Source organism: Mirounga leonina, unplaced genomic scaffold (genome assembly GCF_011800145.1).
Source record: "Mirounga leonina isolate KUSES-001 unplaced genomic scaffold, KU_Mleo_1.0 Mir_154, whole genome shotgun sequence".
Lineage (NCBI taxonomy): Eukaryota > Metazoa > Chordata > Mammalia > Carnivora > Phocidae > Mirounga > Mirounga leonina.
The window spans coordinates 55919189-55944397 of NW_023270389.1; the positions used below are offsets into that span (position 1 = coordinate 55919189).

General features: G+C 32.4%; 1 protein-coding gene across 1 annotated transcript in view; it reads left to right on the forward strand.

Moving 5' to 3' along the window:
* The window catches only part of KIFAP3 (kinesin associated protein 3), a 187573-nt gene that overhangs the window by 156633 nt on the left and 5731 nt on the right, over positions 1-25209 (forward strand). The window contains exon 19 of the mRNA XM_035010840.1: positions 906-1005. Within this exon, the coding sequence (XP_034866731.1) occupies positions 906-1005 (100 nt within the window). The remainder of the gene's footprint in view (positions 1-905; positions 1006-25209) is intronic.

The window sequence follows — 25209 nt, forward strand, 5'->3', positions numbered from 1 at the left end:
CTTTTTCCCTCAAATTCTTTTCTTATTCTTACCTTATTCATAATTCTATCAATAATAGGTTATCTGGTTTCTTAGATTAGAATAAATAAGAAAGTAGTATCATTCTAAAATCAGCAGGAAGCCATAATAAAGACTTAGATAAAGGAAAGGAGCACTTTATAAACAAAGAAAAGAACTCCTCGAAAGCGTAGTGGTGTAGAGCCAAATTAGTATAGGTAGTCAAATATATCTAATAACCTAGGGCATGACAAAAAAGTAATTTATACTTATAATGAAGATTAAGTCATCAAGAAGTAACAAATTATGTTCAATATACTTTTTAAAAACACAGAGAATATAAAATATACTTACATTTCTAACCCAAGTTTGTGTGTGTGTTTTAATGTTGGCACTGAAAGTGTCAAGCATTGCTTATTTAGAAATTAAGTTACTTGAAATATCTAATTTCTTAATTATTCTACACAAATGAAGCTGTCTGGGTATAAAATGTTGCTCTTTACTGACACCATGCTATTTAATATCTCCCTGTCTTTATTCATTGTTTCCTTAGCCTGGACCAACCTTACTATCCTACACTACCTCACTTCACCCCTATCTTTTATCTATTTTTTACACAAGACTATAAGTCCCTTGAAGGTAGAGATTGTCTTATTTATCTCTGTGCTAGTATAGTACTACCACATAGTAGGTGCTCAATAAATGTTCAGTTGTTTTGCTGCATTGTTGTGAACACTTAAGTATGTATGGTCTTCTGCTCATATTCCCAGAGAGAGAAGCATGTCATACTAACATTTCTCTTTCCAGATTAAATATATAGATTATTTTCTATTGTGTTGCTTGATAGGGTAGTTTCCTTTTTATTCCCTACCAATGTTTCACTATTTACCAATTTTCCTTCTTTCTAGATGGATTAATTGCTTCTGAAGGAGCCATAAGTCCAGATTTCTTCAATGATTATCACCTTCAAAATGGAGATGTAGTTGGGCAGCATTCATTTCCTGGCAGGTAAATACTTCCAAGAAAAATCTAATATATGGTGTTTCCCTTGTTTTTGAAAAATAGAATTCTCTTCACTCCCCCACTTCTCTATTTTCATTAAAGAGGAAAGAATCCTCAACATTTCCAAGAACGTGCTTGTTTGATATTAAATTAACTTATGGAGTCACATTTTCTATATTAAAAAAATGGAGATTGCAGATCTGGAAAAAAAAATGCTTCATCACTTTGGAAAATACAGGCTGTCCATTGAAATAGACAGTACCTTTGCCAAATTAATGAACTAGATTGTTTCCTAAGTGTTTTCCAAAGCCAATAAAATACAAGAACACAATACATGTATTTTAATAATTACTCAGATATCACTGTTTTTAGAAGTTGACATTTTGATTCAATTAAAGACTATTCTTCCCTGCATGGCATTCAAATAAAAGATTTAAAGAAAAAAAAATATGGCATTTCAGCATTGTTCTACAATTATAGTAAAGTTTCTCCCAGCAGATGTCTCATTTCATTACTAGTGTCATGGATTTTTAAAATTTTATCAGAAAGTGTATACAATATTTTCCTCTTCATATCATTCTTAGAGGTATAATATTTTAATTTAGTCTGTTGAAATTTCACATTATATTGGTCCGATGAATAGGTGGAGTCTTAGTTGCCCTTAAGACTCTTTTTTTCTTTAAAAAAAATTGTGACCAATATGTTATAATTCTTAATGATCACTTATAATAAGCCATTTTAATCCAATAATTATTGCAAGCAATATTGATCATCTGTTGTGTATAATCTATTTTATGAATATTCTTCATTTATTTTAACCTGCACAGCAACATTTTAAAGCAAGTATTATTATACCCATTTTACAAATGAAGAAATCAAGGCTCTAATAATTTAAGTTTAAATAGTCAACTCACAAAAGTAGGGTGGTAGAGAAAAAATTTGAACTCCGGTCTATATACCTCCAAATTTTAGGTTATTTCTAGTATAACATGATGCCTAATTTGGAAGGAAACATAACATACTATAGTGACTTTTTAAGTGTTTTTGTCTTTTTTTTTTTTTACCACAACTCACATTAAGAAATACATTTCATATTGCAACCTAGTGCATGCACAAAGATATGTTTATATATATATTTATATATTTGTTTATGTACATATATACCTATACATATAATGAAACAAAAAAATTTTTAAATGATAATTACTCTTAGTACCTGTAATGCACTATTCTGTTTCCATTTTGAAATGCAGATTGCAACCTACTATATGATTTCATAGTTCATTGATGGTTGTGACCCAAAGTTTAAAAGCATGTTGAAAACTTAGGAGTATTACATGAAACGCAGTATAACCTTATATATAGTTCAGTATTCTGTAGTGAACTTTAAATAAATAATAACACTTCAGAAATAGTTTCATTGGTGTACTGGATTTTCATGGTAAGAAACTCTTGCCTCAGGACATAAAAGTTAAACATGGTTAAATATCAGAAAGCATATGGCTTTTGATTGCTTCAGATGTTTCTGTCTATATTAGCTATAATTATTTAAATAAAGGCTCTGTTTAATCATTGTAACTACTATACTCCATCATGTGACAATTCACTGGAAAAATGTTTTCTGAAACATAACTGGAAAAGGAAGAAGTGATTTGGGTGTATAATCCTAATTATTTATATTGGAATTTTTGCTGATAACATTACAAAATTAATTATTGTGTCATTTATGTTTCACTATGAACAAAAACATTATTTTGGTATCTCCTGCAGATATTGCCAATCTAAAGAAAGCAGACTAATACTAATCATGCATTACTAATTTCAGAAAGACTTGCTTTCATTTTTTTATATGTATATGATTAAGAACCTGAACACTTGGATTAAAATTGAGTATTGAAAACAGTGAATTTATGAGCTCAATTCAACAAAATCTCTCATTTATGGTTTTCAAAAATGGTCATTTTATAAAACAATAAAAGTGTTTTAAGAGATAGTGGTACCCAATGAATAAATTATACATTGTGTCCAAAGATTTCAGGATTTTATTCCCCAGTTCTGTTAATTTTTTTTAAAAAAGACTTTGGGAAAGCCTCTTACCTTTGTACTTTCAGTTCCTTCTCAAGGGTAGAAATATTTGTTGCTTCTTTTACATCATAAAAGACACATCACAGTGATGTTGGCTTAAAGGATTAGCTAATAAAACATACTATAGACTATTTTTTTCAAATCAAAGGAGTGAAATACTTATTATAATCATTTTGATTTGAGAATTGTTTGACCTGTAAAAAAAAAACTTCCCCTGAGAAAGTTAAGTCTTTCATCTCTTGTCTTTTGTAATTTTTCAGGCCTTAAATCACATAACTGTATCATTTTCTCTTTTTATTTCCAGAAGAAATAATTTACAATGAATTTCCTCAGTTTTTTTGTAAGTAATCAAATAAAAAGGGACTGTAAATTGTATCAGCAGAGATACAGAGAAAGTATATAGTATAGCCCAATACTCATAGTTGCTTTTTGCTATAGTTTGTTTTATTGACCTACTCTGGAATCATTTACTCTTTCTTTTATTCAGTCATTTTTGGTTGGTTAGGATTCTCTTTTAATAGGATTTCTGTGCTCTTCTTTGATAGTAACAAACTGTGGATCTTAACTCTGGCTTACTTTTTAATTCTGCAAATATTTAAGTATTTTAAATTGCTACATAATTATTCACATATTTCGCATGATCATTTTGCTGCATACTGTACCAGATGTGAAATTTTAAACTAATGGCTACCATTCAGCTTCTGATATCCAATAGGTAAATTTAAAGCCTATTAGATCACATAACATTGCCTTAAAATACTACTTTTGAAACTTTTTACTTTAAATAGGAATATTTTAAACAAAATAGGAATATTTTTTGAGAAATGTGAACAGAGAATATTGGAATCTTATTCTTCATCTCCTTTGGAAAGATGAGAATATGCAGACTTAATGGGCAACATGAAAAATTTGAGTTAATAATGAAATTTGTAAGTATAATGTCTTGATTGAGTTCTGCATATTGAAAAAAGTGTTCTTTAAATACTTGTAAAAAGAGGAAATGTTACCTATTTTGAAAGTTTTTTTCTTTAAATCGGGGAAATTATCCAGATGACTTACAAAATTTTCCCTGTTCTTTATCGTATGTCTTTTATAAATAAGCACTGTCAAGTAATCTGGAAGAAGAATTTTTTAAAAATTAATGTATAAAATGTGAATTTTTATCTTTACCATTGTTTTTAATGATTTGAGAATGTGAAATGATACGACAGTGCCAAGTGGCATGCTCTTCAGCCAGTATGCATGGCTTCTCGGTCCTTGTGGTTTTTTAATATATTAGTTTTAGTGGGTTCAGGTAAAGTAGATGATCCCAAGTTCCTGAAAGGTAAAAAATAAATTTCTAATTTGTATGATGAGGGGTTTTTTTTAATTATTCAAAGAAAAATTCTTCACTTTATTCCTAAAATGACAAAGTTTAGTAATAGGACAAATAGGTCTAAAAATGGGGACACTAAGCCAGATTTAGAGAATGGTTTAAACCATTTTAATTGGTATTTTTCTTAATGGCTTAAACCATTAAATTGGGATTAAAATCCAAGTGATCCTTCTTAATCTGAATGCCTACACTTTTGTAATAAACCAAGGCAGTTTAATTGGAAACAGTAAGTTAAACTCATCTATCCTATTCTGCAGAGGAGACTGGATGTTTGATAAAATAGATACTGGCAGTTGGACAGCAAATCCTGGGTTTTAGACATGCGTCACTATCAGTTTGAACCTCTTGGCGCCAGAATTTCCCGACATTTAGAGGTGATGCAAAATCCATTAGGGCTCCAAGGCATTAGCTATAGAGTTGCCAATCCCAGAGGGTTAGATGTAAATCTTCCCCCCCCTCCTCCAAAAAAAATCTGAACTGGTGTTAGAAAGTAAAGTGGAACTTGCTATTGAAGCTAATTAAAAATAATAGGAGTAGGACTAGCTTTTTTCCCCCTTATATACAATATATCCGCACCATATTTTTGGACCGTTTTTTTTATTATAACTCTTACTTTTTAAGACTAACAAGAACCTCATGTTGAGTATTTTTAAACTGCTTCCAGCTTTTACAAATCAGTTTTTGTTGCAGTAAAAATGGTCCATTTTTCTTTTATAGGAATCCAATTTTCATAAACTGGGAAAAAAAATTGCAGAGACTGCTTAGGTTTCCTTGGGGCTTTGAAAAATATTTTTCAGAGGGCCTGGAGTTCTTTGTGGTTGGCACAGTGATGTCATTCACTGACCGTTTCACTGGAGTCAAAGATGAAATAGATGTGTGCTTTATCTGAGCCATCTGATTCTTACACTTTCATTTTCTGTGTGTGTTTTAGATAGCCTGCCTCATTCTTTCCCTTTCTGAGACTACTTGGGCATTAACTATTCTGTCCATTATATGTATTATATATTATACATACACACTTTTTATTCCATTCTTTCTAATTTATTTTTTTCAAACATTAAATCACAGTTGAAATGATAGTTGCACTTTTTAAAATCATCCTGAGTAGAACTAACAAATTATTTTCTTAATATATAAAAAATAATCTTTTATCCAAATTTTTAAATGTATAATTTTTCCTGAGACAATGATTCTACATGTCAAAGTTAGACTTATTTCTTTAGCTCTCAGGCCATTTTAATTATACTCAGCTATTTAGTCAGTTTTTTCATTTGAAAAAAGTAACCTCAAAATTACATATTCTCTGTCTAAATGTCATTGTGTAGTGTTTACAGAACTACATATTATTCTTAGAACTATATATTATGAGAGTATTTCAAAGCAGTTATTCAAAGGAGAAATCAAATTATTGTCTTTCTTAGAACCCTTCATTTGGTGAGTCAAGAAGTTCTTTTATATTGAGAGGAATGTAAATATGCTTATAAAATACCTTCTTTGATAAGTCCTGTATCAATTTTAATTGATAACCCATACTCTTCTATTCTAATAAAGTTTTAGTGACCTTCATTACTGAGTAAGTAGTATAGAAATTATATGGAAGGATCAAAAGAAAATGAAAAGCACCTCCTAGAAATAGCTCCTTTGATACACATTGAGGCCAGCCGTTTGTTCAGCAGCATTTTAGGAACTAAATGAATTGGTATATACTTATGAAATCTTTTAAAGATAGTCATTCAGTAAAATACTGCTTTATTTACTGTGCTATTAAATTTTTATCAAAAATTATAGTTTATTAATTTATTTACCTATTGATTTTTCTCAGAGGAGAACATTCATGAGAAGTCTTTAAAAAAAAATCTCCTGACTTTAGTAATTTTTTTCAGACATGGTGGTTACAAAATAAAGGAACCAGATTCCATTTTCACCTATCAATTGCCAAAATTTTTTTAATACTAATACCCACCCAGAGGAGCAAAGAAGTACTCAGATACACTTCTGTGGGAATTTAAATGGATAAAACCTTTGTGGAATGTATTTGGTAATAGAGAACAAGATCCTTACATCGTTCACTTCCTAGAGCTCCGTAATTTCATTTCTAATGATTTATCCTTATGGAGTAATTAGAAGTAAACACTAGATAAACAAACTATTAAAAAATAAGTGTTTGTGTGTCGAAGTGTAAGTGTAGTGAATGTCGTGTACACCTATTTAATTGGGGAGTAAATGTTATTTTTAGCACCTGCTTTTGTGCCACATGATTTTATTCACAGATTAGATTACACCAGTGTTCTGATTTAAGAACATAAATATGAAGGTCAAAATAGGTAAAAATATATATATTTAGCAATAGGTAATCACTTTACATAAATTCTCCACTTTTTAAAGAACTGATCACAGAGATCACAGAGATCACAAAAATTTGATTTTTCCTTATTGAAAATTCTTTTAAAAAAATATTATTCACCCCTAATGTTTTGATAGCATAAAGTGAATATACCACTGCCACATCTCTGATTTCTAGTAATGAAATTTGACAGTATGTTTGGAGTGTTTGGTCATTCCATTTATATTCATTTGCATGTATTAAAACATTATGACAAGAGATTCATTGATTTAATCTTAATATGTAAACATTTTCAATTAAAAAACAAAAACTTACTGAATGCTTTGTATATGCAAGGCACTTATTATATATCTTATTGACTCTCTGTTCCTTCCATACACATTTGCATAGGTCCCTAATAATTTGTTCTTGACTGTATCTAGTTTGGGGTATTTGCAAGAGTTACTTCTCAGTTTAAATGCAATTTTGTGAAGTCATGATTAAAACAGAGTAAAACCTCTATATAGAAGCTGATGGAGGTTGGGTAACAGATATTATTCTATTTACTTTTAAAAGTTGCTCTGTGTCAGGGTATATGATTTGGTCTAAAAATATCTAGATCTGTGCAATTTTTATTATAATTGTATTAGGTTATCCAAATAACATTGTTTTTAATATATGTAAACATGTATTTCAAGCCTAGTAATTAGTGCTATAATAATAATAATAATGTAATTATAATAAGAATTTAAATTCTTCCTCCTTTCATCAATATTAACCAATCAGAAATGTATGGTGAAATTTCTTAAAATGAATAAAACCATTTATAAGAAATAATACCATGTGACAGGTAAAATTTTATCTAAGGTAATGAAATTTTACTTTTAAACTTGTGGGATGGTGAAAACAGGAGAACAAGAGTGGCAATAGCTATGTAACACATTCTGATGAGAAAATTAAACCAATGCAAATAAGTGATTTTTACACTATGAGACTCTTGCTGTAACATAATTCTTACATTAAATTGCATTTTTCTTTCTAAATACTCCCATAGCAATTCTGCCACTTACTTTGTTTACTTCAGAAGATGGAATGTCTTAGGAGCCTTCTAAAAGTTTCAAGGAATAAAATGTTAAGGTGTTTTGTTTTTGTGTTTGTTTTTTGTCTAAATCAAAGTATACAAAGACTAGTAACTTGCATTTAGTTAGCATTTATATCATCATGTATTTCATTTGATCATCAATAGTGTGTGAGGTAGATAAGGGAAAGAGTAGTATCGTCCTTATTTTAACAAATGTAGAAAGGAAGGCTTAGAGATTTTTAAGGGGCTAGTCCAAAACCAGGTAGCTAATAGTGAAGCCTTTACTGTTATACCATCATGGCCTCCAAAAGGCAAGCAGAGTTGTTAGTCTAACAGTGAACTGTGCTTTAGAGTGTCTTAGAGTAAATGTTATTAAAATTCAGAGTAAGATATGTGGTTTTTGTTATGCGGTATGACATTGTTTACCTACTTTAATACACTTGACACTGTTTATTACAAATTGGTGCTTCAGATTGCTTGGAGGCAAGTTGCTAAAAATGTATTAACACACACATACAGAAAAAAGAAAAAAAATGTATTAACACATTAACTAATTAGTTCATTACTGTTAAATTCTCTTAGGTACTTACTAGTTCATTAGGTTCTCCACATAGAATAATCTAGCCATATAAAAAAGGAGGATGAAATGAGTAAAATAATCTCAGTCTATAAGGGTTAATATCTCTTACAAACCATTTATTTAGCTAATTAACCAATGTAAATGTTTATATACATGATGCTATTATTTTAGGCCTATACATGAATCCTCATATATTAGTATTACTTATCTTATTTGTTTAGACATTTTATAGAGACAGCTTCTTTCTAGCCTTGAACAAAGGCAAGGAAATTTGGTTCCGCTACTTGGACACTAATGATTTGCATTTCCCAAGGAGAATTGAATTAGGTTTTATTAGTAATTTGGGCCCATAACTTTTAAGGCCAGATTTTATTAGATTATCACACATCAGCATTAGCAAATTGTAAACTTTACTGAAATACAGAAATACAAGCCAAAATTCAAGGCTTAGAATCCTGGAAACTTGGGAAGATGTTTTATCCTAGAGAAATTATACTCCTAACTTGGAAAAATATTTTAAGTGATTTACTTTCCTTTGGAAATTTAGAAGCAAGAGAAAAAGTTGGCAATAAAACTACCCTCGTTAAGTTTGTGGTAATTTTCAGTCTGGTGATCTGAGCAGAGTTTTTGGAGGCATACATGTTAGCTGTATATGAAGTCCAAAGATGCTCCCAAAGAAAACCAAATTTATTGTCACTTTATTTCAGACTTTTATTTAGATGAAATTCAGCATGACTGAGTCTATAAATTAGAAAAAAAGTAATCTGACTATGACTAGATCCTATAAAAATGTTAACACATCAATTATGGTGTAGCTTTGTACTAGAAGAAATGACATGGGAGTTAATCCAGTCATGACTAGGAAGTTAATTATATCACCACCTTTTAAGAGTGATTATCTAGTGTTAAAGTTTATACATTTTTATATGTATTAATCACATTTTTGTTGACTCTACAGATATATAAAAATTAGTTGTAAATTTAAATGGAAAGAAAGTAGAAAGTCCATCAGCAGATATGAGTGCTTTTATGACATGCTCTTAGTTTCAAAAAAATGAGTTTTTTTTTTAAGGGAATGGGATGTAAATTACCATTATAAAGCCTTGCTTAGTGACATTCTAATTAAAATAACAAAATTGTAAGCAATTTGTTTGATAAACACCACCACCCCCTCCAAAAAAAAAAAAAAAGAGAGAGAGAGAGAGAGGAAAACGCAGTATGTCATCTCTTATTTCCTATAAATCTGGATTTGGTGATATTGAGTTTACTCCTAAACTCAGAGATATTTTCTAATTTAAAGTTCATTTATTGTAGCTCATCTGTGTTTTGATTAACAATGTGATTTAAGTATTCATGAACAATTGTTAAAAATTCCTTATATTAGAAATGTTAAATCAAATTTTTTTTCTTATTTGTTTAAAAAATATGAAGTCTAGAGCCTATAGGTTTTTAAACATAATATTAATTAATTCCCATATTTCCCATATTGCCCATAGTCCTTCCAGATGTGCTATTACAAATAGCTTACCCTTCATATATGAGCCATATGGGTTCTGTAAACTGATTTGCACTTATTTTGAATAGGAATTGTATAGATTGCAGATGAATTATTAAAGTATATGTATAATTGCCAAATAAATCTAAGAGCAAAATATTAAATTGTAGTAAATGAGAAAAGAATGTGCAAATGAAGACCTGCCTGCTTTAATAACTTTAGTGGTTACCTTCTCAGTTTCAACCAAAAGAAAAGAGTTGCCTTTTTAAAAAATTTTTTTGGTTATTGTGTTTAAAAAAAAAGGGGGGGTCTATAAAACTGCTTACAGAAGTATCTAAGACAAAAACAAGGAAATATAATGTTCTAAACTCAGCCGGTCCAAACCACTTGAGCTGCTATGACAGCTCATAAAACTGAGAGTAGTTTTTAACTGGGCTCTGTTTTACATTGCCAAAGTGAATTTTCCTTGCAGGAAGTAGCCAGAGGGTTTATTTAGTTTCCAGTCCATGGCTTTGATCTTTCTGTACTGTCACATCTTGGGTTACATAGCCCTTTTTCACTGCAGTAAATCTGCAACAGTTAATGAGAATAAAATTTCCTCCTCCTTACTGATCACATGCTGTTAAATGCCAAACCACAGCCAACTGCATATTTGCAAAATTTTAGCTACAATGTATGAAAACAGTGCAATCAATTTAATCTTGTTGTCTTTGTAATTCATTTTATTGGGCTTTCTGCCTTTTTAAGTGACCTACTTTATCAAGTAAGTGGTTGCAAAGCCAAATCTGGGAGAAAGATTTAGAATGTTAGTAAACTGAGAGGCAAAAGGTGTGCATGTGTTGAGGAGGGGTGAAGAGGTGGGTGCACATGCATGTATACCACTATTGAGATTCAAATTGAGTCCCCTTTAATGCTTTTGAAATACCAAGCCTTCCTTTCTCTTCAAATAAGCTGATTTGTTATTACTTTGATTATATTGTATGTTCCATTTTAACATAAATTTTTACCTAATGAGTTTATTAGTAAGTCAGAACATTATTTTTCACTTTTGATTATAGAGAAGATTCTATAGTATTTAGTGGAATTTAAAGGATTTCAAAAAAGTTGATCTCTATATTATAAGAGCTGTTCTCAAAGTAAAAACTTTTTTTAAAAGATTTTATTTATTTATTTGACAGAGAGAGACACACAGAGAGAGGGAACACAAGCAGGGGGAGAGGGAGAGGGAGAAGCAGGCCTCCCATGGAGCAGGGAGCCTGATGCAGGGCTCCATCCCAGGACCCTGGGATCATAACCTGAGCTGAAGGCAGATGCTTAACGACTGAGCCACCCAGGCGCCCCAAAAATAACATTTTTATCAGCACCTACTGAACTATCTTAATCAAATGGGTCATACTTAGTAATATTATAAATATCTGTTGAGTAAACCAATGGAAATTCAAAATCACATTAAGCAAGCTGAATTTTATACATTATTAAATGTATATATCTGCATACTGAAATATAATAAAATCTTATATTTTTTTATTTTCTTTTTTGGCTACAGTGAAATCTCAGTTGAGGCATTATTTGACTCAGTTAATATATGTTGTTAACTTTATTTCACTTATACCTTTAATCTTTTCGTCTGTCTTTTGTAGTTGGCAACTGGAATTTAACTTCCCTCCCAAGAAATTCACACTTAAAGGCCATTTTAGATGATAGCCATTGATAAATATACTCTATTAATACTATATGATTATATAGATCATATTTAAATATGTAAATATGATATATTATAAAATAAATTAGATAGAAAGAAAACTGCCTTTAGTTTCTCACCATTGAAGTCACAGTTACTGTTATAGCCATCTGCTTTCACAGAGTAAGGCATTTCTACTCTCATAAAAGTAAAAATGTTGGGCATAATACCCATTCATTGATTTAGATCACTATCATAAAAACAATGACTAAAAATGTATTGAAACTCAGAATATTTCTAAATTGGAGGCAATAAAATCACATCTCCTGATAAAACAGAGGGAGGACCCACTTTGGGAAAAGTGCCAGTTGTTAGTTACCCCAATAAGAAAGGAGGGTAGGAAAGGAGTGGCTTGAAAATTTTAAACGGCCCTAGGCCTTTCCAGCAGGTGTTACATATAATGTAGAAATGTTGAACTTTAACATTTTCGTTTGTTCTCTTGGAATTACTGTGTTTTCCAATAAGCCTGTCTATGTGTACTTAAACCGCAACATCATAGTTTGCAGGTGAAAAAAATGATTGAGGCTGAAATAAAATTTTAGCCTCTGTATCTGGTAGGGAAGGCTGTTCTATAGTCTGTTGCTTTGTTTTTCTGCAACTTTAAATCTGCATCAGACCATTAGTCCATAACCCACTCAAAATTCTCTATTTGAAAGTCCATGGAAAATTTCTGCACAAAGTAAACATTAATTTTTTTTTAAAGATTTTATGTATTTATTTGACAGAGACACAGCGAGAGAGGGAACACATGCGGGGGAAGTGGGAGAGGGAGAAGCAGGCTTCCTGCAGAGCAGGGAGCCCGATGTGGGGCTCGATCCCAGGACCCTGAGATCACGACCTGAGCCGAAGGCAGACGCTTAACCAACTGAGCCACCCAGGTGCCCCAGTAAACATTAATTTTTTAAAAGTTTTTTAAAAAAAATCTTAAGTGAAGCTGCTCAAAAAAGTTTGTTTCTAGAACATGAACAGTCCGGTCCAGTTTTAAATGAAACTACTGGAAAGGAGTAGAAACAACACAGGCTTCAATACCATACAGACTTAATCTTTATTTGAATTGTATTATTTGAAAAGTTATTCTCTAAAATGGTTTCACATCTGTCTACAGTCAGATATGTTGATTAATAGTGATGGTATTTATGAAAAACACTGCTGAGTGCCAGGCAGTATGCTGATTGCTGCTTATTACATTCCTTATCTAATTTAATCTTAACAGCTCAGGGAAGAAGACATTATTAAGAAAAGCAAAGCTTATCAAGTTAAGCAACTTGCCCATGGTTATCATTCCACGACTTAATCTCTTATTTTTACCCATCTTTTTTTCTCCCTTCTGTTACAATTAAGGAAGTGTCCTTTTTTTCAAAGTCCAGTCCGTTCATTTGCTCTGAATTCCATCCCTTCTTGCCTCCTCAAGGACTTCTTCCACGCCACCCTTCTTTCCCCTCTACTGGGTCAGTCCTGCCAGTTTATAATCATAATCTGGAATCCCCCTAGTGAAATTCTCTTTGGCCCCACATCACATTTTACCTACTGCTCATCTCTCACTGCTTTCATGTAATACTCCTCAAAAGACTCCCATCTACCCTTCAGGTTCTCCAGTCTAGTTGAAATCACCAGTAACCTTCATAGTGCCAAGTCCAGTGGATGTTTCTTGTCTTTAACTCAGCTGTGTTTGGCACAGATGTCAAGGCCCTGCTTTTTGAATTCTCTTCTTTCATCTCTCAAGATACCCCATTTTTCTGATTTTCCACTGAGCCCTTCTCCATTCCTTTCCAGTGTTCTGTACTGGATATTCCTCTTCCTTTTCACCTTTTAACACCGCTTACTTCAGGGCTTTGGTTGTGTTCTCTATGACACCCACTACCTAAAGGATTTCATCTAGATTCCATGGCCTTAGATACAAACTATAACCTTATATTTTCATCTGAGACCTCTTCTCTGAGTACCAACCATTCCTGTCACTGTTTAACATATCCAGTTGAATGTTTCATAAAATCATCAAATGTAACTTTGATTTCCTACATGCAAATAGGTCCGTCCCCTAATCTCCCATCTCAGTGAATGTCACCATCATTCAGTAGGTCAAACCATAGACTTTGGAGTCTTTCTTGGTTCCTCCCTTTTCCTCAAATACTGCTTCCTCAAAGAGCCTTTTTCTGATGAAACTATCAAATCAGCTCTTTCTCCCCCATCCTATAGTTACTGTTTTAGCACCCTAATCATCTGTTTTGTGGTTCACTTGTTTATAAACCTCCTTCCACAAGAATGTAGTCTCCAGAAGACCAGACTTTCTTATTCAATGTTGTTATCTACAGTGCCTGGCATACTCTAGTTCTCGGTACTTATTTGTTTAATAAATGAGTTATAAGGGTCAGAGCTGTTACTCAAACACATATATGTCTTACTCCATTTCCCATGCTGTATTTTATTTTCATTGTTAACTTTCAGTGTCTTAATTTTATATTTAATCTTTACTATTTCAGTAATCTTTCAAATGTACAATGCATAGTATTCATTATATATGTAATTGATATATATATAATGTGCTTGTATTATAAAATTTGAGATAGGAACCTATGCTATAGGAGAAAATTTTGAATAACATATAAAAGATAAAAACTGTCTTTTGAATTGCAGTATTTTATACAGATAAAGGTGCTTGCCTTTGTAGTTAGGATTGAATTAAGAAATTCTTAGTACCCATGTATTATACTACTACATATCTATTTGAATCTACTAAGAAATACTTATCTATACTGAATGTAAGCATTCTCTACCATAAAAAGAAATTACTGCCAAAAGGGATATTACAAGTTTTACATTAGTTTTCATTACCAAATAGCTTATGTTCTGTTAGAAACAAATTCTATGTCATACTTAAATTGAATAAAAGGGGATTTCTTTGATATTTCTTTCCTATTACTGGGTCTTAAATAATGACCTGTTGGTAATCAGTAAATCGGAAGTATAGCATATATACTGTTGGAGGTTATTTTGTTATTTCCAAAAGATACCTTTAACTTTTATTTAAAGAAATTTAATGAAATTATAGACTAATGACAAATGAAATTAACTTTATAGAGTATAAAATAAAGATATAGTCAAGGTAAGGGTGTGCATTAAATGTTTTAATACTTAAATTTTCCTTTACTCAGTAACCTTTTTAATTGACAAGCACTTGAATGGGCTCTAGGGATATAGAGATCAGTAAGAATTAATCACTTTCCCTTTGAGAAGCTTATGGTTCAGGGTTAAAATATAATTTTTTGAGATGTTATTCTTTATAGCAACTTTTTTTCTTTGAAAACATTTAAGGGTAATGTGTTAGCAGACCTAGAAAGGGAATTAATGAATTAATACTAAGTATATTATCAGTATTTGGACATGGTTGGTCTAATACATTTTTAGGTTATTCCCACACCTTGATTAAATAAATAAATGAATAAATAAATGAATAATAAATTTAATTGATTAAACTGATTAATAAATTTAATCATTAATAAATGATTAAATAAATGAATAAACAAATGTATTATACATTTCTGAATTGTCCTTAATCTTTAGAGGACACAGAATTAATCTTTAGAAAAGAATGTCACTCGGGCGCCTGGGTGGCTCAGTCATTAAGCGTCTGCCGTCAGCTCAGGTCATGATTCCGGGGTCCTGGGATTGAGCCCCACATCGGGCTTCCTGCTCAGCAGGGAGTCTGCTTCTCCCTCTCCCTCTCCCCCTGCTTGTGTACCTGCTTTCTCTCTCTCTCTCTGTCAAATAAATAAATAAAATCTTCAAAAGAAAAGAAAAGAATGCCACTCCATCTTAATAAACAGTTTTTTAAAAGTATGCTATTTGGAGTATTGCAATTTCTTAACTTCCATTACAAAAATTATACACCTTTAGTATTGTTTTAAAGAGAAAGAATCAGATAATCTGATGATGTTATATGTCAGTTATATCTCAAAGCTGGAAAAAAATAAAATTAAAAAAATTTTAAAGATATGATGAATTTTCTTAGATAACAAAGCAAATAGAGTGATAGATTCAGATATTTTTGCATTTTAAGCTAAGCCGTGCAATACTTGACAAAGAATCCCATTATTATTGAAATACAACCTCTTGAATTATATAGGCTGTTTAATAAAACATTATACTTTGATGGTCTGGTAATTCCCTAGAATTTAATTACTTCATAGAACAATAAGCACTTTGGAAGGATTAGTCCAGATAGCAACTTGATGTGGCTCTGTAGTAGAGACAGTGCCTCTTTACAAACATACCAGTGTCCTACAAAACATAATTTGAATAACTGCGAGGTTTGAGGAGAGCCATTATATCAGAGTTTGATGTGAATGTTGATTTCTGATGCCTCCCATCTCATGAGCAAAGGTTTACTGAGTAGAAACCTTTCATTTTACATAGTAGGTAGGTGGGTAGGTAGGTAGGCAAGCAGATAGATATTCCCAAGGGAACATATGACACTACATTTTAGTCTTTGAACTTCTTTTAACATTGACATTGTTGATGTCAATTTTAGTAATGGGAAATTATTTTAGTAATAGGAAAGAAATTTTAGTAATAGGAATTTTAGTAATAGGAAAGAAATATCAAAGAAACCCCCTTTTATTCAATTTAAGTATGACATAGAATTTGTTTCTAACAGAATGTAAGCTATTTGGTAATGAAAACTAATGTAAAACTTGTAATATCCCTATCATTGACTATTGATGAACTCTCAAAACTTTTAATTGAAAGGGTTTTAGATTACAAAGATTTGTATCAGGTTTTCTCATTAAAAAAAAAAAGGCAGTAAACTTCCATTGGTGGTTATTTGGAAATGGAGGAGATGTCTGGAGTTAAGGAGATTAATTATAGACTATAATCCTGTAGATTATAATCCTGTAGGAATTTTAGGTCAATATGCAGTCTTTCAGTAGTAGCCCAAACCACTTGGTAATCTCATAACTGCTTAGTGCCTTCTATTAATTAAATAGCTCAGATCTACTTTGAAGAGACAAATGGGACAGTCTGTAGTGGAATCAATTTTCAAATGTTGCTTTGTTTTTATATTTCAGAAGAATGATTAGTAATTTTCTAAACTGCATATACTTTAATAGTTAATTGTAAGTAAATGTAAAATCTGTGTATGTCTATGTTGGTTTTTATGGAAAAGCTACATATTTCTACAGTCTCATTTCAGACTAGAGAGGCACAATCAACAGAAGCTTTCTTATGTCCTTTGAGTTAAAAATTATAAAATAGCCTTTTGAATAGACTCATAAACAGGGCCATAATTAATGATTTCCTGAATATCTTCTCTTTTGTGGGCATAAATCTGCGTTATATTCAAGTAATATCATGTAAATTGAGCCTCTTTTCTTTGTTTATCTTTTTTTTAATTATTATTATGTTAATCACCATACATTACATCATTAGTTTTAGATGTAGTGTTCCATGATTCATTGTTTGTGCATAACACCCAGTGCTCCATGCAGAACGTGCCCTCCTCAATACCCACCACCAGGCTAACCCATCCTCCCACCCCCCTCCCCTCTAGAACCCTGTTTGTTTTTCAGAGTCCATCGTCTCTCATGGTTCGTCTCCCCCTCCGATTCCCCCTGCTTCATTTTTCCCTTCCTGCTATCTTCTTCCTTTATTTATTTATTTATTTATTTTACTAAAGTTAATACATCCCAGTTTTTCAGAAATTCTTTCCATTTCAGGTTTTTCCAGCCAAAACCAAAGCACTTTCATTTTGGCCTGTCAGAAATTAAAAGACAATACAGTCTAAAAAGGAATCCAGATTTGTGTTAACAGTATCAAGTGGCTAATTTAGAGCCCCTCAAATGTGAAAGGATGGGAGGAGGCTTCTATGAACATAGTTAGGCAAGTAAATTTTTAAATTGCAACTGTAACCTAAAAATTACATATTTTCAAATTGTTACAAGAAACCCCATAAAGCTTTGTTTACGTGGGTGTTCAAATATCATGCTAAGACCTTTTTGGGGATGGTAAAAGACCAGGAATTCTTTAAAGTCTTAAAAATTAAAAAAAAAAAAACGTTTTCTGGGTTTTAGGGGCTTTATAAATATTGGACTATTGTAATTTAACTTGTTCTCTGTATACACTAAAGGGAAAAAAGGAACTATTACAATTTCTTACAGTTGCATCTTGCCTTTTCCCCTAAAGTCTTGAGGGTGGGGAGTACTATTTGCCATCATCAAGTGAACACCATGGTCCTTTTAAATAAGTCAATTTGTAATCTTTCCTTGTCCTACATACTTGAAAAAACTAACTTAGATATACCTATATGCTAGTTTGAAGTATTGCCTAAAACCTTATACTGCCTTATAATCTCAAAAATGTATGGTTGGTGCATTCCCATCTCCCTGAAGATTTCTCCTCATAATTGGCCAGCTTTGCTTATAAGTCCCAGATTGTCAGGTTGGCACAACCCCAAGATAATGAACATCACAGAATGAAAATACCCTAAACACACGCATGACCTGTGCCCTTTTCAAACAGCAGTAAACCTGAGTACAGAAATGTGTGCAGTTTGGGAAGTGATGATTTGTGTGGAATAACTAAAAACCTTACCCTTGATTTACTACTTTCAAAATAAACTCACTGAATATAAAATAAGGTAAAAAAGCATATAAAGAGACATTCCTGGTATTTTTCATTCCTACATGTGTTGTATCATTTGCATCAGTCATGATATAGAATCTGAAGGGTTTTGATTGAATAACCTTATTTATACAAGCAGTCTAGTCTCACTATGGTAAAAGGAAGATATGATTGGCCATGGCATTATTTTAGTGCAATAACAATTAGTTGCCTATGTGTAGGCATAAATCTCTATGAATTATGTAACAGCCCTATAAAAACAAACAGAAAGCATGGGTAAGAAGCATGCCAAGTATGATAGAGTATCTCTTAACTGTCTAGATTTTATGGCAGGAGCCAGAATTTCATAAGTATTTTTAGGGAAGGCTCTATCATTTTCATATGTCATAACAATAACAACACCAAATATATAGGAGTCTCTGTACTGTTCTTGTAAGAGACTTGGAAGTATAATAATCTCAAGGCAGATGTTAAAAGGGATAGCCATTATTCTTATTTTACAAAAAAAAAAAATTATGACAGTTACAAATATAGACTGTAACAAGTTATATCATTAGAAGCAGAAATCATATCCAGATATTCTGGTTTTGAGGTCATTGCGCCCCACTAACTTTAATAAAATTCAGGAGTTGTTGATAAGTTCATACTTAAGTTAGTTTTGCTAATAAACATAATTTCCAATTCTTAAATTAAGGGAGAAAAAATGTCCATGTATGTCAGTAATAGAGAAAAAAAAGTATGCTGTTTTCTTATATTGCTTTAAAAATAACTTTAAAATATGGTAATAGGGTATAAATTGTTAGAATCATATACTTATACATTCCAGTCTACACTGAATTTGCTTGGAATCAATGCAACATGTGCCTAAAGGGTGCTTGGCCCCATTCTGTGAAGATGATACAGAAATACCTTGTTTTGTCATCAGAAGATTACAGTCTGGTTAAACAGAATGACTTTAATCAGTCCATATCTTGACAATCTAAAATTGGCCTTAGACAAAAGTAGAACGTGAACTCATTTTTGTTTTGGTTTTGCAGACCCATAATATAACAAATGTATTTTCAAGGACAAGAGAGCTTATGAAATTTAAGAGTAGAGATTTACTTTAGTACCTGTTCTTCTAGTGATAAAATGCAATGTTGAATATTCTACAGTATACTGAGATTTTTAATGCTCTAGAAGACACTAAATAACTGAAATATTTATCTGACCTGTAGTGATTACTGAAATTACTGAATTAGTGGCTGAAAGTATTTATATAACACTGCCCAAAATAGATGCCTTAAAATATCATAATAATGTAAGGCAATACATTTTAGTTGTATAATTAATATTATAAATACTACTTTGGATCAAATTTTCACACTTTCATGCTTAGCTATTCACTTTCAGTTTATTTAAGTATAGTTTCTATTATCCATACTTGTGCCCTCAATTTTAGAAAAATACTGCTTGGTTTGATTTTAGGTACCAAAATAAGTCTTTACTTATCAACCAGCATTTTATTTTTATTAGCCTAAAAATTATTGAGACAAATGAATAAGTAGACTATGACATAAATTGGAAACTTTACATTAAGCTTCTTATATTTGATAAGATTTTTGAGATTGTTTTTTTTTATAACAAAAACTTATCCACCTCTTATGTGAAGTAGTAAAAGAAAGTGAAAGCTTGGGGCGCCTGGGTGGCTCAGCCGTTAAGCGTCTGCCTTCAGCTCAGGTCATGGTCCCAGGGTCCTGGGATCGAGCCCCACATCGGGCTCCCTGCTCTGAGGGAAGCCTGCTTCTCCCTCTCCCACTCCCCCTGCTTGTGTTCCTACTCTCGCTCTCTCTCTCTCTGTGTCAAATAAATAAATAAAATGTTTAAAAAAAAAAAAAAAGAAAGAACGTGAAAGCTTTTAAAACTATATCAAAATATCCTCAAACTGTACTATTTATTTAAGGATTTGTGAGACAAGGTTTTAACAGAAGCTTAATGTTAACTTTTCATTTCTGAGAGAGTGGTATATTGCATTCATGCTAGATAGCCATATTTACTCTGTGTCCATATGTCAGATTTCTGTCTGTTTCATAAAGAAAGATGGGGAGTTGATATAGTCCATTTTGCATAGTACTCATGATAATTTTAGATTCTCTTCCATCTCTTGAACTTGTTCATTTTGGTAATATATTATCACTTTAAGAGTCTGAATGATGCTTAAATTACAGTAACTGAGCCTGAAAAGTTTATAGTACTAGTATTAATTTTTGAATTATGCTCAAGGTCTTAGACCTTGCAGCATGTTTAGTTTCTTTTCATTTCTTATTAGTATTTTTCAGTACTTAATAGTCTCCTGCTCCCACCTCCAACAAGAACTTCTCTCTGTTCAACATCAGAAACATTTTCCTATTTGGCATGTGCTTTCTAGTTCCCCAAGCAGTATAAGCAAATTGGAAAGTTCAGCTGTCATTCTTGGAAGGTCATAGATCACACTAGCAGCCTGAGTAATCCAAGAGGTTTTAAGTATCATAGCATTTAGTTTAAAGTGAAATTTGCTCTGACAGGGCTGGCAGACCAATAGGAAAAAGAAATATTTGTGCTTGGAGAAGTGCATATGTAGAGACCAAGAGTATAACTGATGGCTGGAAGTGATTTCAGTCTAAAAAAACAAATCATTAAGAGAGTGCATAGGGGTAAAATACACAGTTCATATTTTAAAGAGTCTCAAAATGAACCAGCAACTAAGGTTAGCATTACATAGTAATTAGCTGTGGTGTTCAGGCTTTAACTCACTCAGTACCAGACAGTATGGTTAAACTATCACTGTGAAAACATTGCTACTTATGTTATATTCTCTACTTTAAGCCTACAGCAGTAATTTTTGTACCTTAAAAAACCAAGGTATTATGACAGATTATATAAATGTTGAACCAGTAACAGACAAACAATTATTCAAAGGAGGTGCTAATGACTCAGTTTATTGACCTAGGGGTTACTTAAGCAGCTCAGTAACTTCCCTTAACATTTGGTGGTATGAAATGAGGCACTGCTTGATATTATAGAACTGCCAGTTTCAAGAAGTCCTTGCACTTAATTGAAGAAATGTAAGTTAAAGATGACTAGATGGTACACTTTCATTAAAAGAATTATTATAGAAAGTTTGAGACCATTTTAGCTTTGAGTAAATATCACTTCAGCTCGATAATCACATCTGACAGCTTCCATTAGGTACCTATGAGAGTATTTTTTCTGTTAATTGCTACAAATTAGGAAAAAGAAAATATCTTCTCATGGCTCCGATTATTTCTTTCAAGTCATTGTTCTCTTCAAGCAAGCCAGTTCTGAGTCACAGGAGTACAAGGTTGATATATTCTTTTCTTGAATGTGCAGGGCAGAATAATAAGAGTAAAATGGAAAGGACTTCCAGCAAGATGATAAACTGAGCTGACTTAGAAGTGCCCCCATATAGATATATAGAAAAGATGGATAAAATGTAACAAAAATTTATAATTCATGGCCAGATTCACAAAGATAAGAAATGTACCAAGTCACACACACTAACCACCCACAAGAATATATTGAACTAGATATAGGTTATATAGTATAGGAAAATGAAACTGAATTCCCTGAAGCCTGGAACTTCCATGGGCGGCCTTTTTCTCATCATTGAAAAAAAGACTAGATAATCTTAATTTACAAGCCTGGAAAAGTGACCAAAACTTATCTTCTGCCCCAAGACCCTAGGTTAGGAGGATAGTCGTCCAAGGGAAAGAAGAATCACAAGCTTTCTCAATGTGCATGAGTGGGTTCAGAATTTATTCATCTAATTCAGGGAACCCCAAATCAAGAAATTATCCTTAAAATTGTTCCAGGACAAGACCCTGGGGATTCCTGGGGTCTTGATATATGATAAACAAATACAGAACCTCTCTGTAGAAATATTTCCAAGTTCAAGGGCCAACAGACAGGCAAAAATAAATGAATAAATTAAAAAACCTGAAGTTGAACACAGTAAAAAATTGTAAAGCTCATGAAGAAAGGACTGTCATGAAGTTGAATTGTCAGGTACCAACAGTAAGAGAGGGTGCCCAAGAACTAGAGTTAATAGAAGAGTCTCAATTACACTATAACATTTTTAAAAATAAAAAGGAATTTAGAAAATTCATGCAATGGTATAATATGAAGAAGTGCCAACTATAATATCTCCACATAAAAAAATAAAATAGCCCCTGGAGATGGGTTAAACAACAGATTAAGATGCATTATAAGAGAAGTGTGAATTAAACGAAATTAGAGGAGCATCAGTGAAATGGAATTTCTTTACCATTTGGAATAAATCAGTGACTATTTTACACATGCTTCTTCCATCATTACTACAAATTAGTTTTTATCTGAAGCATCTTAGTATAGTAACTAAATTGAAAGGATCTGTCCCCAAGGTGGTATATTTCCCCTAAGAACTGACAGATGTCTTTAAAAAAAATTTTTTTAATAAATTCCAGATGAATGCTCTAAATACAGCCTCCCACTGCTCATATCACTTGCCCTTGATTTTTGGAAAAATATTACTTGGTTTGATTTCACTAAAATGTGATTCTTTAAGATTCATTAGCCATTTAGTTTTATCATGATAAAAGGAAAATTGATACTCATGTATATAAAAGATTAAGAATAAAAACTAAATGGAAAATGACAGCTAAACTTGATCTATATTGGTAAAGCTCATCAAAAGACTACTTAATTGTACTCATCTACTCACTAATACAAAGGCTCAAGTTCACTAAGTAACACCCCTTCAGCAACCTAAAATAAATATGTATTACGTACAAATTTATAGAGACAAGATGCTTTTGACAGATTCAATGAAAATTTTAGAAGTTGTCGTATAGTTGTAGTACCTTAACAAGCACATGCATTACATCTTTCCATGTCCAAGATGATCAGCATCTTCCATTTTCATAGGCCCCCACATTCACAAAACTTTTTTGCATGTGAATATTCTTATTTAGCTCTAACTAAATTATTTCACATTTGCAAGAGGAGAACACTGAGTATATGAGAAAGCAATGGAAACCACATTCTGTCAATGTTAAATATGCTCAAGAGTTTAAATTTGATAAAACTTGCTTTAAAACTTTGTAAATGGTACTCAGTGATAAGACAAGCTCTCCATCTAGTGGTTGGTTTATAAATTACAAGCATTTAGATCTCAATTTAAGACCTCTAATGATAGGTATAATTTTATAGGCATCTCATTCTATCTATACTTCTCTTGTTACTATGTATAAGAATTTCAATAAAAAATGTTCTCTTCTGCCAGAATAGTTCAGCCCTACCTATTGAATACAAAGGCGAACTACTTCTACAGTCTGATTTCATCTACCTGGAATACCACAGCCTTAGTTATTTGATGAAGCGTACAGTAAAGGGACAAAATTGTTTCATTCCAATTAACTATAACCTCTAAAATTTCAGCCAGTTTTGAAGTTCTTTCCCTTCATTCTCAAATGGTAAAAGTATAGGGACGCCCGGGTGGCTCAGTTGGTTAAGCATCTGCTTTCAGCGCAGGTCATGGTCCCAGCGTCCTGGGATCGAGTCCCACATGGGGCTTCCTGCTCAGAGGGGAGCCTGCTTCTGCCTGCAGCTCCTCCTGCTTTGTGCTCTCTCTCTCTCTCTCTGGCAAATAAATAAATAAATAAAATCTTTTTTAAAAAAATGGTAAAAGTATAACTAAAAAACCCATTTCAAAAGAGAAAAGATACCATTTCTGTCAGGAAAGGTAGCATATTTGATTGTTACCTCTACAGGCTCTCATTACTTTACACATGGACAGCCATAAATTCTCTTAAATGTTCCCTGTGCTTTTGTCTCTTAACACCCGTAGTTACCACAGTTATCTTGGTAAAACACAGAAGTAAGTTTTTCCCATTTTTAAAAAGCAGAGACAACTCTCCAAAAGTGTATAGTTAGCATGGCATATGAAGAGCTTTCAAAATCTAGTCTTAACCTCCATTTCTAGCCTTATCTTCTGCCACTTGCTTTCACTATAAACCTAAGACTTTAAGCATAACAAACCAGTTGCTGTTCTTTAGCTCCTTCTCTCTCTTGCTCAGGCTGCCACATTAGGAGTTCTCTCTCTTCACCTCTGAAGTCCTGCTTGTCCTTTTAGATTCATCCATTCATACAATAAAATACTTTTTGAACGCCGGCTCCATGTCAGATACAAAGCTAGCTGCTAGTGATATAGCAATTAATAAGACAGTGACAGTCTTTACCCCTTTATGTATTTTCTATGAAAGTACTTTCATAGAAAATAAAGTAAAAAGATATATAAATAAAAATAGATATAGTCAGGAAGTGACAGATGCATTAAAATAAAAGTATTTTCGGGGCACCTGTGTGGTACAGTTGATTAAGCGTCCGACTCTTGGTTTCAGCTGGGGTCATGATCCTCAGGGTCGTGAGATTGAGCCCCGCATTGGGCTCCGCACTCAGTGCAGAGTCTCCTTGGGACTCTCTCCCTCTCCTTCTGCCCTTCCTGCCGCTTGCTCGCTCACTCTCTCTCAAATAAATAAATCTTTAAAAAAAAAGTATTTTCTTTAAAGACTTTCTAGCACCCTAGATTCGTTTGTAACAATATATACATACCTCTAATATACTCTCACCTTATACTAAATATCTGTTCCTCTTCTATTCTTCTGTAGTAATTTATAAATGTACTAGGGTAATACAACATATTATGGGAACTTTGTTCCATGTTTAGTTGCCTCCAATCCATGCTCAAGGACCATGTCTTATTATTGCCTTCCCAGTACCACATTTTTTTTTTTTAACATTGACTGTCAACACTATACATAACACATTGTAGGAACTCATGTACTATTTGGATGGATGGATGGATGGATGGATGGATGGATGGATGGATGGATGGAT